The 19,640-nt window shown below is 38.4% G+C and overlaps 1 protein-coding gene, 1 pseudogene and 1 gene segment (V, D, J or C); 1 reads left to right on the top strand and 2 right to left on the bottom strand.

Annotated features, from left to right (window-relative positions):
* The window catches only part of LOC146612227 (immunoglobulin lambda-1 light chain-like), a 111,340-nt gene extending 92,122 nt beyond the window's left edge, over positions 1-19,218 (bottom strand). Inside the window, exons 1-3 of the mRNA XM_085342479.1 lie at positions 19,167-19,218; positions 18,781-19,074; positions 10,854-11,141 (exon numbers count right to left, since the gene is read on the bottom strand). Coding sequence (XP_085198605.1) covers positions 10,854-11,141; positions 18,781-19,074; positions 19,167-19,218 — 634 coding nt within the window. The remainder of the gene's footprint in view (positions 1-10,853; positions 11,142-18,780; positions 19,075-19,166) is intronic.
* On the top strand, positions 4,309-5,908 carry LOC146612229 (Ig kappa-b4 chain C region pseudogene; annotated as a pseudogene). The gene is made up of 2 exons (XR_014904950.1): positions 4,309-4,423; positions 5,586-5,908. The product of XR_014904950.1 is annotated as an Ig kappa-b4 chain C region pseudogene (transcript).
* Positions 8,781-9,219, bottom strand: LOC146612228 (Ig kappa chain V region 3374-like). The segment is given in 2 exon segments: positions 8,781-9,091; positions 9,171-9,219. Coding segments are annotated over 2 exon segments (360 nt in total).
* Positions 19,219-19,640: the final 422 nt, after the last annotated feature.

Here is a 19,640-nt window from a genome sequence, read left to right as displayed (position 1 = left end):
GACATTGGATCCAGGAGTAGATGTCACTACTGGAGGTTGAGTCACAGTCACCTGACCGCTGCATCCTGCAGACAAAAACAAAGCATTCATTTATCAGCAGAAATCAATGAGAGAAAAAGCAGCACATCATGTTGGAAATGTTGCTGAGTGAATGAACCTGTAAAACAGCAGCAGGTCAGCGTCCAGATGAGGATGGTGATGAGAGTCATGGTGGTTGTGCTTTCTGCTGTGTTGACTGACAGATGTGAGTCCTGCAGTGTTGAAGTCACAGGACTATAAACCTTCTCAGTTCTCTGGAGGATCAGCTGATGATGCAAAGCCTCCTCTCTATGGAAATGATTTCTCTGCTCTCAACACACAACAAAACAATGTGTGAAGGAATTTTATTCTGGGTGTTTTACATCATGTATATATGATTGGGTTTAGTAGTAGCTGTTATTGAAAACTTGGTATTAGAAAGTGTGAATATATAATACAGTATCATGACTGAATGGTTATACAGTACTGAAAATTTAAATAATTTTTTGAGTTAATCCAGTTTCACTGAAATGTTTGGCACCATGTTGGATATAACATTTTATGCTGTTGACTAAATGAATTAGTTTTCATACAGATGCAGTTCGTTAGTCTGATGTGATGAAAAGGAAGTGAAACAAACAGATGACAAACTTTAACATTTCCTGTACACATTTCAATTATATCATCAAGAAAACAAATACAGCAGCACATTCACCAATTATTTATTCTTTGTTAAAGCCTAATATCCACCGATTTCTCGGTTTCTGTGCTCTGTTTTATCAAAATATCATCATACAGTTAATCCACAGGCCTGTTAATCTCTGTCATGTATCATAACTATGTCGTGTCAGCTATCTGTCCTACAGTAGAAGTTAATCTACTTCTTCTCCAAAGGTCGATTCTGTTCATCTGGACGTAGCGTTTTCAGTAGGAGAAACGTTTCGTCACTCATTCAAGTGACTTCTTCCGTCTCAGCAGGTTTCCCCAATCTTATACACAGTATATTTGCATAATGACTGAAACCATCTACATCTTTTGTGTCTGTGATCTTCCCTCCAGCTGGCCCCATGGTCAGACCCTCAGTCTCTCTGCTTCAACCCTCCTCTGAGAAGCTCTTTGGAGGCCCAGTCACACTGGCCTGCCTGCTGACCAGCTCAGAATAATCTTGATGTACATCACATTTCCACTGGATGCCTAGCTGCTTTCCTGCTGGGTGATTGTCATCAACTCATTTTTGCTCATCATTTCTCCAACCCTCTTCACCAAAGATAAAAACAAACTGACCATTAGTTCAGAGTAGATTAGTTAGATAAGTGTAATTTAAGTTACTGTTTAATTGTTTAAGCGATTATTGTTTTGTGATCATTAATACATGATTTTGATTTTATGTTTCTCCTGCTAAATCGCCGTAATAAAATTTCCTGCACTTAAAGTCTAAGTTTATGACATTTGCTTTTTAACCTTTAATGAAACAGTAAAGATAAATGTCTGAGCTTTATTCTTTATTAGTGAAAATTGCTCTTGCTGGTTTCCCTAGCCTTATTAAAAAAATCCTTCCTTGGAGCCTGCTGTCCAGGCTCCCAGAAACAAGAAGTGCCATGATCTAGAGGGGAGCTGCCATAACAGGTGTGACGATGGTGTTAAGATTTGACCTTCAAAGATACTCAGGTTTCTTCATATCAGAGCAAACAGGAAAGACACTAGGGCGAATCCCCTCATCCACATCCTGACCTCTGCACTACCTACTGAGTAAGACTTATAGGATCAGAGGTTAGAACTTTTTTAACAGAGAGCAGAAGTTCAACTATTGTCTCATCAGTCAACAGAATATTTTCCCAACAGTTTTAAAAGGGTATCATAAAAGTGTTTTTTTGGTAAAGATGAGCTGTTGAATTCTTTTTGGCGGCCTTTTGCCTAGGAACTCTCCCATGGATGCCAGTCTCCTTCTTATTGTTGAATCATGAACTCTGAGGCAAGCGAGGCATGCAGTTCTTTTTTCGCTTTCTTTTTAACCTTCTGACTGAATCATTAATGCACTATGGTAGTAATTTTGGTAGGCCATTCCTTAAAAATTGCTCACGCAATTTCACTCAAGCATTTGTGCATAATTTCAATAGCCTGTGTCTGCAGAACTCAGCAGCCACATGTACAAAGAAGCCAATAAATTTACACAGGGAATTTTCTTAACCTGTCCAGCAGAATTATGGTCTGAATGCTTTGTTGTGCTAATCATATTTGCTGCCCCAAGTGGGCCACCATAGACTCGCCGTAGGCTCATTTTGTTAATGTTTTTGTTTTACTTATTTACTTTGTATTGTTTAATCATATCATTGTCTTGTGGATATTAGACCAGACACAGGGTAAAGCAAAAGATTGGCAAAAGATAAGAGAAGAAACTGGAGAAATAGCAAAAGGAAAGGGGGAGAGAAAAGATTCAAGAAGACTCAATGAACCAGGCATCCATGTCACAGCTGCAGCACTGACAGTAACTAAGGGAGGTTTTTGTATGGCTCTCTATCAATATGCGCATGATAAAGGGTTGTCATACACTCCATACAGCAGTAATCTCCTGCATCATCAGCCTGAAGGCTCAGATCCACTGCTGCTGAAATGACTCAGAGTATCAGATTCACGGCTGCTGATTTTGAAAAAGCAGTTTGGGAGGCTGTCCAGGTTTCTGGAGATACCATCTGAGATAATCGTCAATTGGAGCTAGGTGGGCAAAACAATTACATGAGTGCTGCTGTTTTACTGAGGAAGAATAAAGTAGTACTACTAAACCAATCACGTGACCACTTCAAGATGACAAAGCAACAAGGTACTATATACCAGTGCCCTGTAAAACCAGCGTCACGATAACAATATATTCGCGGTGTTTTTTCCTAAATACTTTCGTCACGTTTAATCTCCAAGGGCAGCGCTAGCAAGCACTCTCTGCTTATGACCAAAAAACAAAAAAAACAAAAAAACACCACTTTCATGTTGGTGGAAAAATGTACAATGTCGACCAATCAAAAAAATGATATGGCAACATGACATTTGCTTGTTTAGGAAGAGGGGGAAATTTTAGGAGTGGTGGTGAGATAGAGAGAGAGAGAAAGAAAGAGCAGAAAAAAGAGACAGCGTGAGCGAGTTTTGAGATGTGAGAGATTTGTGACATTTAGTGTGTTTGTGGTTGTTACAGTAAAAAATATAACTTTTCTACTCAGAGTTTATGTTTTTTGTCTGATTTTAGATTAGTTGTGCTAATACAGTACGTCAATGAAAACATAACTGTAAATTCAGACACGTGAGGTTGTGCTGAAAAGAATGATACCAAACAAGGCAAAGTAAATAGTTTTTAGAGGTGAAATGTGGAGGTAAAATTAAAAGTAGTCAAAAACGGCCAGTTATACCCTGGAACCCAGAGGGTTAAACATTTTTTTTTATAAGTAACACAATAGTTACTTTTCCTAGTAATTAATTACTTTTAGAATCTTGTAACTTTTTTGAAGAAGTAATTAGTACCAAAATTAATAACTTTTTCAAAGTAACTTGCCCAACACTAGTCTTGTACATACAAATACTAATAACTGAAATGTTCCCTCAGATATATCAGTGGTCACTGAAATAGCAAAAACATTGAGTTATATTAGGTTTTGGCTGACTTCTAAATAATCCTGACTTCTGACACAGGCCAGCGTCCAGATGAGGATGGTGATGAGAGTCATGGTGTTTGTGCTTTCTGCTGTGTTGACTGACAGATGTGAGTCCTGCAGTGTTGAACTCACAGGACTATAAACCTTCTCAGTTCTCTGGAGGATCAGCTGAAGATGCAAACCTTCCCCTCTATAGAAACTATTTTTTCTAGTCTCAGCACACAGAAGACAAGTTACAAATAATGAGAAGAAACTCTTCATAGATTTACACTAAATATGATGATAATGGATTATAACAAAAGATTAGAGCAAAAGAAGAGCAGGTAAAGTTTTGTTCCATTCTGTATTTTATAAATTTTTTCCCCTGGATTTAAGTTGCTTACAGGACATATTGAAGATTAATAGGATTTTATGGCATGATGTTAATTTTATTTCAACAATTGTTTGTGTTTCAATTTACTTAGACGTGAGAATATGACACTTTTCAATTGCAGTTCAGTCATTTTCAGCTGTAGAAATGTAGAACTAACAAAATTGGTAAATACATAAAAAAAAAATAATAATAATTTCTAAACCATGTCATTAAAAACTTTAATATAACATAAGGTATGCATTTTGGTCATTTATAAGAAAGTATTGAGTGATTCTGAACATGAAAGTGATTTTGAGCAATGAGTTTCATGTTCAGGAGGTTTTTGTACGGCCACTTAATGAGTTTGTATCACTGTGGTACACTTTTGGCGGAGGGACCAAACTAATCGTTGACTGTAAGTACTATAAATTTTTACTTTGCACAGATAGAACCATTTAAAACGTGTTTCATAAAATGCTGAAGAGACATATGATAAGTTCAGTGATTGTTGTTGATCATTTTTATGATTTATAAAACAAAGTTAATTTCTGAACTTGACTGAGCTCAACGCTCATTCATTGCTACCAGTATTTTAATTTACTGAAAATGTAATTACATTCTCTTTCTTTTCATATTCTGGATAAGAGAAAGAGAACGAATGGATAGATTGTATATATTGTCTATATTTTTACATTTCTCTTTAATATGACCTAATTTTGTTTTAGCATTTTCTTATGAAAATGTTCATAGGAATTACAACTCTTTCAAACTGTAACACCAAAGAATAATATTTAACGTAACATCTTTTTTTTAAATTTTGAAAGTAACTGTTACTTGAAAAGTGTATTTATAGACTTCTAAAAATATAAACTGAATTCATCAGTAAATGCAGATCATCTTTGTGTTTATGGTTCATTTATTTCAAAAGTAGTTTAAAGGAAGTGAAAGAAACAGATGGCAATGTTTTTACCGTAGTCACCCAAGTGTCTTAATTTTGTCACTTTAACTTTAAGAAATTGTCACAGGGTTGTCTTGATGCATGCTCAATTATCTAGGTAGGGAAATCCAAGAAAGTTAATTCTGTTCATCTGGACGTAGAGTTTTCAGTGGGGGAAATATTTTGTCACGAATCCATTTTCATAATGACCAGCAACACTGACTAACAATGGGCCAGGAGGTCAGTTTCACAAACATTAATATACAACTTGTCATTGCCATTGATCAGTGCCATGAGAATCATTTGCAGAAAGTCGGGGAATAATTGCAATAACAGTATTGTAAGATGCTTTAAGCAAATGTACTGTTTCTAAGGTTGGGGAAACCTGCAATAAACTGAAGAAATCATTTGGATGAATGAATGATGAAATGCTTCTCACACTGAAAATGCTACATCCAGATGAACAGAATAACATTTCTGGGATAAGACGGGGATGAGTTGTTAACTGTAAAACATTGTGAAAATAATTTAAAGATTTTACTTTTACTATTTTAGCTTCATCTACTTGTTTTTACCTGCTTTAATTGTAACTTTTTTGTAAACGCCTTTCCCCTCTCTACTTCCCATTTCTCTTCTCCAGTGGGTGTGGTGCAGCCCACCTTGACCATCCTCCCTCCCTCCAAAGAGGAGGAGAAGAAGAGTAGTGCCACTGTGGTGTGTCTGGCCACCGGGGGCTTCCCCTCAAACTGGACACTGGACTGGAAGATGGGGGGCACCAGCACATCCTCAGGGGTTTCAACCAGCCTCGAGGTCTTGGGGACAGACGGCCGCTACAGCTGGAGCAGCACCCTGAGCCTCTCTGTAGACCAGTGGAAGAAGGCGGGCTCAGTGAGCTGTGAGGCCAGTCTGAGTGGACAGAGCCCCGTCACTCAAACCTTGAACACTGACCAGTGCTCAGAGTAGAGCTTCAGCAACACTTCCTGTCTGCAAATGATGTGTTTTATAATTTGATGAAGCTACATGTTTCCTCTGTTGTGATATTTCTGCAGATGTTTGACTCTTGTTGATGTGCATGCAGATTTCATCAGCTAATCTTTTCCATATTGTGCTTTAAAATCATGCTGTAAAGAAAAAAAAGTCTTCATCACAAAATAAAATCACAGCTCATGAAAAATCATTTTTGTTTTTTGTTTCATATTCAAAATATCATTTTCAGAATCTGCAGTAATACCATTGTTATTAAAAAATAGCAAGCTAATTTTGGCTGAAGTATGTAAGAAAATTACAGGTTATTGCACAAGGTTGTCATTGCAATATATATTTCTTGCACAATAATTCTTATGAGATAAATGTAAGTTAATCCTTCATGTAAAAACCATGAGTTTCACTTTTTATTATTCTTTGTGCTTCTGCTTGATGACTCTTTTTGTGTTGTGTTTAATGGACATTCTCATCACAGTCTCTTCATCGACACTCTGGACCTACAGCCTTCAGTGAAAGACTGAAAGACATTTTTGTTTTTTTAAAACTATCATCTCCAATTCAGAAAAGCCAACATGGTTCCCAGCCAAGAAGAAAATAAACATATTCAGTATCATTTAACCTGCCACATGAATTTCCCTCTCATAGGCCAATAGTTTGATACTAATGATAGCCAATCGTGATTGTTGTGATAACCACAACTTTTCCTGCCTTGGGTTTTGTACTGTCTTAGATACACATAAACAACAATCTGAACTTTGAATCTTCCTATGGCTTACTGTTTTTGCACTGAAGGTCGGCAAACTTTTTACTTGTTTCCAGTTTAACTGTTCCAACAGGGTCCCATTGTGTCTCTGATATATCCACATCCAAACATCTCTATTTGGCTCAGATAATGCTGGAGTTTGCATGTTCTCCCCATGTTTGCGTGGGTTCCCTCCGGGTACTCCGGCTTCCTCCCACCGTCCAAAGACATGCAGCTTGTGGGGATAGGTTAATTGGATAATCCAAATTGCCACTAGGTGTGAATGTGCGAGTGAATGTGAGTGTGAATGGTTGTCTGTCCCTGTGTGTTGGCCCTGCGACAGACTGGCAACCTGTCCAGGGTGTACCCTGCCTCTCGCCCTATGACAGCTGGGATAGGCTCCAGCACCCCCCGCGACCCTGAAAAGGATAAGCGGAAGCGAATAGATGGATGGATGCTGGCATTTATTTTGTTGTATACCAAAAGGACAGACAATTACAGATATTTTAAAACTTCTAAACTCCTCTTCTTGGAGGACTGACATTAGAAATGTAGAAAATATAAAAATACTGACATTTTTGGTGTGTTTTTAAAAAAGAAGAGGGCAATGCACAACCTAATTCCTTCAAGTCTAAACTTAAAACTCAGGTAATCAGGTTATCATGCAACTTTGATTCTGTCATAGTCCTGGGTCAGTTTACTCATCATCCCCCAGAATCTCAGCAAGAGCCAGTGTGCACAGTGGAGGGGCTTTCTGAAGTCCAGGACAGGAGCTCACAGTGTGGAGAGCATGAGCAATAATAGGTTTAAAGTCTGTCGAAGAAACCAAAGCTTTTGTGTGAGAGTGCTGACAACATTAACTTAGAGACTGATATATCGATTTCATCTCAGCAGCTGGTTGTGAAAAGTGCTTAACACCATGTGTCTTGATGCATGCTCTCCATCAGCCAGGTAAGTAAATCTTAATGATCATTAATGATCAAGGAACTGACCTCACAGCCCATAGTTCATTCAGTGGCCTAGTTTCAGTCATTGTGCGAATGTACTGTTTTACAAGGTTGGGGAAACTTTCAGTCAGCTGAGACTGAATAAGTCACTTGGATGAGTGATGAAACGTTTCTCCCACTGAAAATGTTACGTCCAGATGAACAGAATCAACCTTTTGGGACTTAACACCATGTCTATGATAGGAGTTCTACAATGAACTACCCAAAAGGGTCCATTCATATTTAAAATCCCCAGCTTCCCTTGGATTATTGTCAAGATCTTACTGACTGAGGTCTCTGCCAGACAGCACACCCTCAGTATATGGGCATACCAAGCCTGTACACCATCCTTCTCTTGCCATCAGTATTAATGTTTCAACATTGAAATGAATTGATTATGTTGTTTTTTATTTTCCTTCCTCTCAGTATTCAAGACAATATTATTAAAGTGTTTTGGATTTTGGATTTCATAGAACTGTGTACACATTAATGCCACTGGCCACAAGTAGGAGCAGCCCTAAATAGACTCTTAAAAAAATTTCCAAAAATAGTTGGTGAAAATATAATACTTTTAAAAATGATCAGATCTGCACTCATAATACAGGTGGCATTACATAGTGGTAAAGAAAATTAGAAGTGGAAGGGTTTTTTGTGTGCATATTTTATGCAGAGCTTTGCAGCCTCTCTAGATTTCTGCTGGTGCCTCCATCTGAATAATCATGAACAGCATCAAATAGATTGATTGATTCGCTAACTCAGACTTCATGTACATTGTGCAAAGGGTCTGAGATCAATATTCATTTTTAAAAGTATTTTCTGTTGATGTTTCGTGAACAGTTCCAGCAATTGTGTTTTTTATGTAATTCGTTTTTTGCAATTCAAACTTAAAGTATCATCCAGTAAATTCAGAAATTATCATTTCAACCATTTTCAGATTGGTTTATTTATCCAGAACATTTGACCTTTGTTGTCACTACTGTGTTAATGTACTGTATGTGTTGTACATTTTGAGGTGGGGGGATGCTTGTGTTGTGTTTAGTGGACCAGTCATTCTCATTGCAGTCCAACACTCTGCACCTGCATCTTTCAGGCAGAATGAAGGAGGTTTTTGTACAGCTATAATTCACTGTGTGAACGTGCCATCATAATGGTAGCCCACACAGTAATAATCTCCAACATCTTCCGCCTGAATATCACTGATGGATAAAGTGTACTGAGAACCAGATCTACTGCCACTGAAACGAGATGGAGTTCCTGAGAAGCGATTTGATGTGTAGTATATAAGAAGTTTGGGAGGCTGTCCAGGTTTCTGAAGGTACCAGCTTATAGCATTATCAATATTTGTACTTCCTGTGGCACTGATGGTCACAGTACTTCCCAGAATGACAGACTTGGCTTTATCAGGCTGAGACAGAAAATTGTTGGCAAATGACTCTGAAATAAAGACAAGAGAGCAACATAAAATATACCAGTTAGAGTCAGAGTAACTTGAACAAAAAATAAAGTCTCTCACCTTGACTCAGAAAACCGAATATGACAACCAGAGTTGTTGGAAACATCATCATGATGCAGTTTTCAGTTTGAGTGAACGAACAGTTCAGACTCTCAGTGACTCTCAGAATTTAAACTCTGAGGAGCAGTGAGGCATAGGAATGCAAAACACATTTATGGAGACAAACACACATCTGCTACAGCAGCAGCACCCTGAGGCTGAGAAGAAGAAGAAGAGTTATACTCCTGCAATCCCACTCCCTATGTAGCAGCCAGTATGCAGAGTGGAGGTCACAGGCAGCATCCAGCTGACACACAGATTTAAAGTTTAAATTGACTGTAAATGTGGAAATACAATTTTTAGATATTTTTAAAGTTTTATGTTCTTTATCCTATTTGTGACCTCCTCTACTCTGTCTTATCATAGTGTCATTCACACTATTAATATATATTATAGCTGTCTAGTGTTTAGCTGTCTGACACTGAATTTATCTGAGGATTCTGACTGAAATCTTTGACATTCAGGCTCTTAGACTGAAAAAATGAATTTTCATACAGATGCACTTTAAAGGAATTTACAGTTCGTCAGTCTTAAGTAGCAAAAAGGAAGTGAAACAAACAGATGTGAAAGTTTAACTTTTCCTGTACTCATTTTGTTTTCATCACAAAAGTAGATGTAACAACACATTTGGTGTATATTATCACAGTATACTCCAATGAGGTGTTCCAGGCATGTCCCACCGGGAGGAGGCCCCGGGGCAGACCCAGGACACGCTGGAGAGATTATATCTCTCTGCTGGCCTGGGAACGCCTTGGTGTTCCCCCGGATAAGCTGGAGGAGGTGGCTGGGGAGAGGGAGGTCTGGGCCTCTTTGCTTAGGCTGCTGCCCCCGCGACCCGGCTCCGGATAAAGCGGATGAAGATGGATGGATGGATGGATGGATACTCCAATTTCTCACTTCAATCTCTCTGACCACAGTATCATTACACAGTTAATGTGCTGATCAATGTGGGTTTTCATATTTGAAATGAAGCTAAAACTTTGTGCATGAGATAACACACCTGTAAAGTATTAACAACAATTTGTGGTTGGTTTAATGTGGTTTAATATATTGGCTGTATGATTTATAGTTGTACCACAGTGTAGCTCAAGACTGTGTATAGCACAAATCCCTGAATGAGGGTGCATCAGGAAGGGTATCCAATGTTAAAATGTGTGCCATATCCAGCCCTCATCCAGGCGTGAGCTGCATTAGTTTTTGGGCATTGTGGGTTTCTGTAAAAACTTTTCTACTGTTGCTGATCGACTTAGATATCCTACACCTATTATTCTAGTTTTCTAGAACTTGTTCATGGGAGTAGACTGAATCTAATGGCCCATTGCATGGTTGGTTCATAGTCATCTTTCTGTTACAGTCTGTCCTTTGTGAATAACTATGTTACGATTATTAAAAGGGAATTAAATGGCAGCAGTTTTAAATGCTGGGTTCCTTTAAGCCAAACAATTAGAGGCTGTAGCAAATATATATATTTGAGTTAAAACTACAAAGCTGTGTAGTTTTGTTTAGATATATTGTGTTTGTGGTTGATGATTCATGTTGTGTTTAGTGAGCCAGATATTCTCCTACACTCTGCAGCTGCAGCCTTCAGCCAGACTGAAGGAGGTTTTTGTACAGCTATAAACCACTGTGTGAATGTGCTATCACTATGGAAGCCCAGACAGTAATAATCTCCAGCATCTTCAGCTTGAATATCACTAATGGATAAAGTGTATTGAGAACCAGATCTACTGCCACTGAAACGAGACGGAGTTCCTGAGAAGCGATTTGATGCCCAGTATATAAGAAGTTTGGGAGGCTGTCCAGGTTTCTGAAGGTACCAACTGAGATCAGCACCAATATCTGAACTCCCTGTGGCACTGATGGTCACGGTCCCCTCAAGATGGACAGACTTGGCTTTATCTGTTTGAGTCAGAAAATTATTGGCAAACGACTCTGAAATGAAAAATAAAGTGATTTTAGTCTTGAGAAATGAAAAACAACAAATTGATCTTTTTAAATCAGAGAAACATGAACAGCACAGACAGAATTAAAAAATAAAACAAAAATAAAAATCTCTCACCCTGACTCAGAAAACTGAACATAATAATCAGAGTTATTGGAAAAATCATCCTGATGCAGTTTTCAGTGTGAGTGAACGAACAGTTCAGACCCTCAGTAGCAGAAGAACTTAAACTCTGAGGAGCAGTGAGGCATAAAATCATGCAAAACACATTTAAGGAGGCAAACACACATCTGTTCATGTGAAGCAGAAAAGGTAGAGTTGGCAGTTTATCACCTGCTCACAATCACTGAGCTTTAGCTAGAAAAAAAATGTTAGTCTTCACAATATCAATCACTTTTGGGGGTTTTCCCCTGATGGCCCGGAAAAGCAGGAACATTGTGTCCCCAAGAAGACTTGACTTGAATTTCGCGGTGACCTGCAATGTTTGATCTTTGTGCATTACTCTGGTTTTTAAGTCGCCTTTTTTATAATAGTGTTTGAGACGTATATGGTTTATATGAAAGCCTGTTATGTCCCTCTGCAGGCAGGCAGACAGGCTTTCCAGAAGCTCACTTGTCTTTGTCCTGGTGGACAGTACTAATAAATAGGTCAACTGCTCTAAACTGAGGATTTAATTTATTTGGTGTCTGCATGTTTGACTTCTGATACATGATTGATTTGTCAATTCTTAATTTTGTTTCATCACTGGAAGGAGGCCCTGTTATTAGCTGCAGATCACCAGTGTATTTCTGCAGTAGGGTTAACGCTGTGATTACTTATGTACCAGAGGTGTGGACTCGAGTCACATGACTTGGACTCGAGTCAGACTCGAGTCATTAATTTTATGACTTTAGACTTGACTTGAAAAAATGTTCTAAGACTTGTGACTTGACTTGGACTTTTACACCAATGACTTGGGACTTGAATTGGACTTGAACCGGTTTACTTGAAAAGACTTGATATTTTACCCCAAATATAAAATTTAACACGCATATTATATAGAGATTGAAAATGTGACGTCATTCACGGGTAGAACCGCAAAGGATTCTGGGAATTCGTGGCAAGAGGTACTAGCGCACGCAGGCTTTCAATTGAAATCACAGCGATAAAAAGAAACACAAAAATGTCAAGAAGCCGTTGTATTATTAACTGCAATAGCCGGTCGCATGACAGCCACGGGAAGCCGACGGGTAAAGAGATCGGTTGTTATCGGATTACGTCGTTGAAGAGAAATTGTTCGAGCCATGTTTCCGAAGTAACAAAGACGCGACGGATGGCCTGGATTGCAGCCATTCAAAGATCAAATATAACGTCCCAGAACACTCCAGCTCACAGGTTAGTCTGCTCCAAGCATTTACACGAAGGTCAGTGTTTTTTAGTAGTTAATACGTCATTTTTCTTAACATAATTGGTGATATAGGTTACAAGTAAGTCTGGCGCTGAACAGAAATTGTCGCGCTATGCTCCTTTATTTATTGTGCATAAATAGTGAATTGTCCTGACACAATATTGCGTTTCGCTTCTGTTATTATGGTACATTGACAAAAACATATACTTTTATTCACAGGATAAAACAGGTTTTTTGTATCACTAATTGCCCAGTACGATTACAGCATACAATATTATTGTCACTGCTACATTTCTGTGATGCTACCAGAAATTATTTCCACTACTAATTAATTACCGTTGAGCTCAACGGTCCTATTAATAAACGGTTAAGGAATGTGTATTTATGATGACGATTTGTGAGACTGGTAAACTTATGATACGTACGATGGTCTTTACTTTCTACACGGTGCATTTCAAGGTCCTGCACCCATCCGTCGGTAAACTGTACCTGGGCTTGTTGCAGTGACCTGAAGTTACTAAACTTCATGAGTGTATGCACTCACTCCAAGAACCGTATAATTATAAATATGCATATAAATATGCTAAGATGAGATAGCTGACTTCATCTAACTAGCAAATGTTGTCCAGGCTACGTTGGTGATACAGTTTTTTTTAATGTGTATGATATTTTTGTCATGCGGTTTTAAAGCCGGTCCTACAACCGCATCCAAGAATGACATGCAGCTTATCTCAGAACTGTCGGTGAAAATTATTCTTGGAGCTAGGTTTAATTGAGCTGCATTTTAAAGAGGTGCAATTTCACAATTTGTGTATATTTTCTAAGTTCACTATTTTGTCATGTGTTGAGAAAAACACAGATTTTAAAATTACATGGTCTAATATTTACATTTAGCATATAACTGCAACATTATTTTTTCGTTGTTTTTTTTTTTTTAAAGACTCGAAAGGACTTGAAATTCAAAATTTCAGACTTGTGACTTGACTCGGACTTTTACACCAGTGACTTGAGACTCGACTCTGACTTGCCTGACATTACTTGAGACTTGACTTGAGACTTGAGGATAAAGACTTGAGACTTACTTGAGACTTGCAAAACAATGACTTGGTCCCACCTCTGTTATGTACCCTTGGTTTGACCTGTACGTGTGTGTGTGTGTGTGTGTGTGTGTGTGTGTGTGTGTGTGTGTGTGTGTGTGTGTGTGTGTGTGTACGTATGAACTGGTGATTCTCTGGACTCGTCTTCAATTGGAATCCCATTCGTCCACTGGTAAGCACAGCTCTGAATCACTTAACAGTATGTGTGGAATTAAATTGGTTCTTCTATTTAAAGTCTGTTTTGTATACCCGTCAGTAACTAGTTTGTTTTACACTCTGGGTGACATGTCTGTTTCCAGTGTAATGGACCGAAGTGCCATCATGGTAATTTGCATGGTTTTGAACTAGATATTCTCTGGATGAAATCAAATTATTTCAACTGAAATCTTTCTGGATTAATTCCACAAATATAAAAAAATATATATATTTTCATATTCAGATATGAATCTGAATGCCTTGTGCATTCAACAGTATGAACAATAATACGTTGTGATAGGATAGGTGTACCAGGTATAAACCATGTAACTTGGATGGATTTGATGCTGGCGTGACCACGGTGCACACATCTGCTGTTGCTCACAGTGGTCCACGGGATGTGATTGGGTTTGGTCATAGTGGCTGATACTGAAAACTTGGTATCAGAAGAGTTTAAATATATAATACAGTATTATCATATCAGTATACAGTATATCATGTTTATATATTGTGTTTATATAGTACTGAAAATTGAAATGTATTGAGTTAATCTGCTTTAAGTAAAGGTTTTTTTGTATTTATCTGTGAATAAATATTTTTTTCACAAAATCTGAGACTGAAAATATAGCAAAAGGAATCTTTGATTTTATTTATTTATATAAACAGTTAGCAGCATAATATCGTTCATGTCTTAAAGATCATTTGATTATTTGCAGATTAATGATTTCATCGCTGAGTTTATAGTTTATTGGTCTGATGTAGTAAAAAGGAAGTGAAACAAACAGATGACAAAGTCCAGCTCTGTTTGTTTTCCATCAAGAATTAAAGTGTTAGGTTCTCCTATTTATTACCTCCTCTCCTCTGATCACAGTGTCATGCGCACAGTTAATCCACAGTGCTGTTAATGTCTGTCATGTATCATAACTGTGTAAAGCTGTTAGTGAAAATATGATATGATGACTTCCACTGAAATGTTTGGCACCATGTTGGATATAACATTTTATGCTGTTGACTAAATGAATTAGTTTTCGTACAGATGCACTTTAACGGTTGAGTTTACAGTTCGTTAGTCTGATGTGATGAAAAGGAAGTGAAACAAACAGATGACAAACTTTAATATTTCCTGTACACATCTCTATTTTATCATCATGACAACAAATACAGCGGTACGTTCACTAATTATTTATACTTTTTTAAAACCTTTTATCCTCCAATTTCTAAGTTTCTCTCCTCTGTTATATCACAATATCATCATACAGTTAATCCACAGGCTTGTTAATCTCTATCATGGATCATAACTGTCTCATGTCAGCTATCTGTCCTGCAGTAGAGGTTAATCTATCGTTGTGTGTCTGTGATCTTTCCTCCAGCTGGCCCCATGGTCAGACCCTCAGTCTCTCTGCTCCAACCCTCCTCTGAGAAGCTCTCTGGAGGCCCAGTCACACTGGCCTGCCTGCTGACCGGCTACTCTCCTCAGGGAGCTGAAGTGAGATGGGAAGTAGATGGCACAGAGGTGACAGAGGGGGTCCTGAACAGCTTAGAAGAAGAGAAGAGAAGAGTAGTAGCTACAGCAGCAGCAGCACCCTGATGCTGAGCCAAGAGAACTGGATGAATGCAGAGGTGTTCTCCTGCAGGGTGAACCATCATGACCACCGGCAGGCCAAGTCCTTCCGCAAGAACCGGTGTGAGGGCTAGAGGGGCTGCTGAAGTCCAGGACAGGAGCTTAGTGTGGGGGAGCAGGAGATACATCCCTGCTGCTCTAATCAATATGAGTTTGAAAGTTTGCAGATGAAGTTATTTGATAACAGCAACTTACACAGTGACATGTGTAGCAGCTGGATGTGAGTGTGCCTAATAACTGCCATATTAATGATTCATACTTTTGCCAATAAAGCTTGTAGTGATCCATATTACTAAGCATTCTGTCTTATTTTTAAATATAATTGTTCTATAATTTCAGTGTTGTGTACTATAAATTAACCTGTTTGCCTAATACATGAAAAATCAAGTCTGGGAGGAGATGAAAATGGCAGGGCTGCATCTGGCCTGAACATCTGGGACAAATCAAATATGTGTTCATCTTTTGAAATTAATGGAAAAGCTGAAAGAAGCTTGTGGTCGTGTATTTATATCTTTTAGCAGGATGACAATATCTCCAAATTTTACTCTTGCGGAAAAATACACCATCAGCCCCATCCTTAAACCCCCTCCCTCACATAGAGAATTATGACCTCGTTTTCTGCTTAGCTGTCACCTCCCTAGCACTGTAAAATCTAATTAGTTCACAGAACTCAAAAAAACTAAGTAAAGCTTATTTAAGATGTTAGGACAACTTATTCATTGCAAGTCTGCAGTATTAAGAATAACTTGGTGTTTCTGACTGTACAATACTAATTGTTTACCTACTGACAAACATTTCAAGTTCAACTAAATGAAAAAATACAATTTGTGGTAACCTGAATATGATAAAAATAATTAACACTTTTTGTAATGATGTTAAAATCAGCCCAACTTTTATTTTCAAACACAACAAAGTATAACAGCCAACATACTGGACACTGTTCTGCTGAACAACAAACAATTATATTGCCATCACTGTTATAATCTTACAATGAAACAAAGTCTCAGATTTAATTATTCTGAAAATAAGTTTAGGCCTACCTCAAGTTTGTTATATAACCGAAATAAAATATATTTATTGTTCTGTCACAAGTGCAGTCTCTAATTTAAACAACACATTTGTTTTTCATTTCAACACAGGAGCTGGAATGTTGTAATATTTTAAGGATGGCTTGTTTCCAGTCCAGGCATTACTGCCTGAATGATTGTCATTGATTTAGGTCACAGGTGTCGAACTCCAGGCCTCAAGGGCCGGTGTCCTGCAGGTTTTAGATGTGTCCTTGATCCAACACAGCTGATTTAAATTGCTAAATTACCTCCTCAACATGTCTTGAAGTTCTCCAGAGGCCTGGTACTGAACTAATCATTTGATTCAGGTGTGTTGACCCAGGGTGAGATAGGGCTATCTCACCCGTTTAGCTATGCTGTTGCTGGTGACTCCAGCAACACTTCACTACCATGGTAACCCAGACAGTAATAATCTGCAGCATCTACTGCCTGAAGATCACTGGTGGATAAAGTGTACTGAGAACCAGATCTACTGCCTTGGAGTCAAGATGGAGTTCCTGAGTTTGGGAGGCTGTCCAGGTTTCTAAAGGTACTAAGTCCAGCAACTCCCTGTGGTGCTGACGGTCACAGTCCCTTACAGGCTTGGCTTAACAGAGTTAGAAAACTATTGGCAAATTACTTTGAAATGAGAACTAAAATGATGTGAATCTTGAGAAAAAAAACAGAAAATGTATCAGGTTAAATCAGAGAAACATGAGCAGCACAAACAGAATTAAAAATAAACAAATAAAAAAAAACTCTCATCCATGGATCAGACTTGTTTGTCCAGCGCATCTCACACATGTTTCGATGGGATTGAAATCTGGAGAATTTGGAGACAAAGTCAACACTGCAAACTTATTGTTGTGCTCCTCAAACCATTTCTGAACCACTTTTGCTTTGCAGGAGAACACATTATCCTGCTGAAAGAGGCCACAGCGAATAGGGAAAATCATTTCTACGAAAAGCCTGCAACAACGCGCCAAAGTAGAATCCACATGGATGGCAGGACCCAAGGTTTCCTCCTATAGTGCATCCTGATACCTGGTGTTCTCCAGTTAAGCAATGCACACACATGTTATTTAAAAGAACATGTGATTAATCAGACCACATTCGGATGCCCATTCTTGGTGCTTTTAGTGGTGGGCACCCTGACTGGTCTGTGGCTATGCAGCCACACACACAACAAACTGTGAGATAAGATAAGGAGAAATAATCAGTGTTATTCACTTTCCCTGTCATTGGTTATAATGATATGCCTGATTGGTGTATATACAGAACTTCTTACAGTCCTTTTGCATAGCAAGTAAATAATGTCTGCCTGTGTGTGTGATGGCTGCAAATGCAGTCGCACTAAATGAAAAAAGTGACATTACAGTGTTTTCATCTGCTGACAATCAATCAAGTTGTTTTAGGAAAAAAACCCAAACAGGAACATGGCTTTGGTGTGCTGGCAAAACATACTACCTAAACTTGTTATGATCTATTAAACTTCTTTTTTCGTTTTGTCACATGCACATGTTTTATCCACATGACGTAACCCAAAAAACCAAAGAAGGAACCTGATGTCCAGTGCAGGAAAGGTTATTAAGTCCAATCTCATCATGATCTGATGACGAGATCATGATTCCTTACATATTACAGACTGACACCCACAATAGTCAACATGAGCTTATTGCGATAACCACAGGTTGTCCTTTTGGTACTTCAGGTGTTGTACTGACAGAACTATTGATACAGCAGCACTCCAAGGCTTAGCCAAGAGAATTGGTTGAAAGTAGATCTGTAGTAATGCAAAGATCAGAGAAGCTGGGCATGAACTCACAGTGGGAAAAGTAAAACGAACAATATGATCAATATGATTTTTGAAGAAAACTTTGTGTGGGAGAGAACACTGCTAAAAAGTGCAGACAACAACAAGTTAAAGCTTCGTTCAAGCTTTAATGATCTTCATGGGATGATATTGGGAATATAAAGCTTAAAAAATACAAAAACAAACAATAAAATCTGAATGTAATGTAACTATTAGGGGAATGTAACAAGAAAACTGTGAATTGGTGTAACCAGATGTTTAAAAATTTCCCCCAAAGAAGTGTAGATGAGTATTTAGTGCTTGGTGAAGTTACTGTGTTCAGTGGTCTGTGTCAGAGTTTCTTCCTCTTCAGCAGCTGCAGTCAGTTCCTGCTGTAACAGCTCAGTGTCTCTGCAGTCTGACTGATGGAGGTTTTTGTATGACTACAAATCACTGTGTGAACACATAAGCACTGTTTATTTGATGAGCACTCTGACAGTAGTAAACTGCTGCATCTTCTGCCTGAACTCCACTGATGGTCATTGCTGCGTCCACTCCATCTCCTCGGCCAGAGAATCGAGAAGAAAATTCACTTGTGGGTTTTGTACCCAAGTAAATGACCAACTTTGGAGCTGCTCCAGATTTCTGCTGATACCAAGCTACTTCACTATCTCCATCTGTCCAAGTATAAACTTTTGGGTTGGTCCTACAGGTCAGAGTGACAGTGTTTCCAGGAGTAGATGTCACTACTGGAGGTTGAGTCACAGTCACCTGACCGCTGCATCCTGCAGACAAAAACAAATCATTCATTTATCAGCAGAAATCAATGAGAGAAAAAGCAGCACATCATGTTTGAAATGTTGCTGAGTGAATGAACCTGTAAAACAGCAGCAGGTCAGCGTCCAGATGAGGATGGTGATGAGAGTCATGGTGGTTGTGCTTTCTGCTGTGTTGACTGACAGATGTGAGTCCTGCAGTGTTGAAGTCACAGGACTATAAACCTTCTCAGTTCTGGAGGATCAGCTGATGATGCAAAGCCTCCTCTCTATGGAAATCATTTCTCTGCTCTCAACACACTGAAGGCAACGTGGGGACACAAAATCAAAAGAAAAATTGTTTTGAACTAATACCTTTAATGATTTTATGGAATAGAGAAAAACATAGCTATATATATTTTAACACCTGGATTAAAATGGCTGGTTTGTATACTTACTTTTGATTTTGCTATCAACAAATACAATATACCTGTAAAACTGTTTTTATTATTTTGTCATAGTTTCAGAATTAATATTTCTTGAAACGTTTCTCTTTGCTGTTTTAAACAGTTTTGTGTACGTGTGTTTTTTGTGAA

Source organism: Diplotaxodon limnothrissa, linkage group LG19, assembly GCF_057381915.1.
Source record: "Diplotaxodon limnothrissa isolate DT_005_m linkage group LG19, D_limnothrissa_male_GT1.1, whole genome shotgun sequence".
Lineage (NCBI taxonomy): Eukaryota > Metazoa > Chordata > Actinopteri > Cichliformes > Cichlidae > Diplotaxodon > Diplotaxodon limnothrissa.
This window is presented reverse-complemented; position numbering and strand designations above follow the sequence as displayed.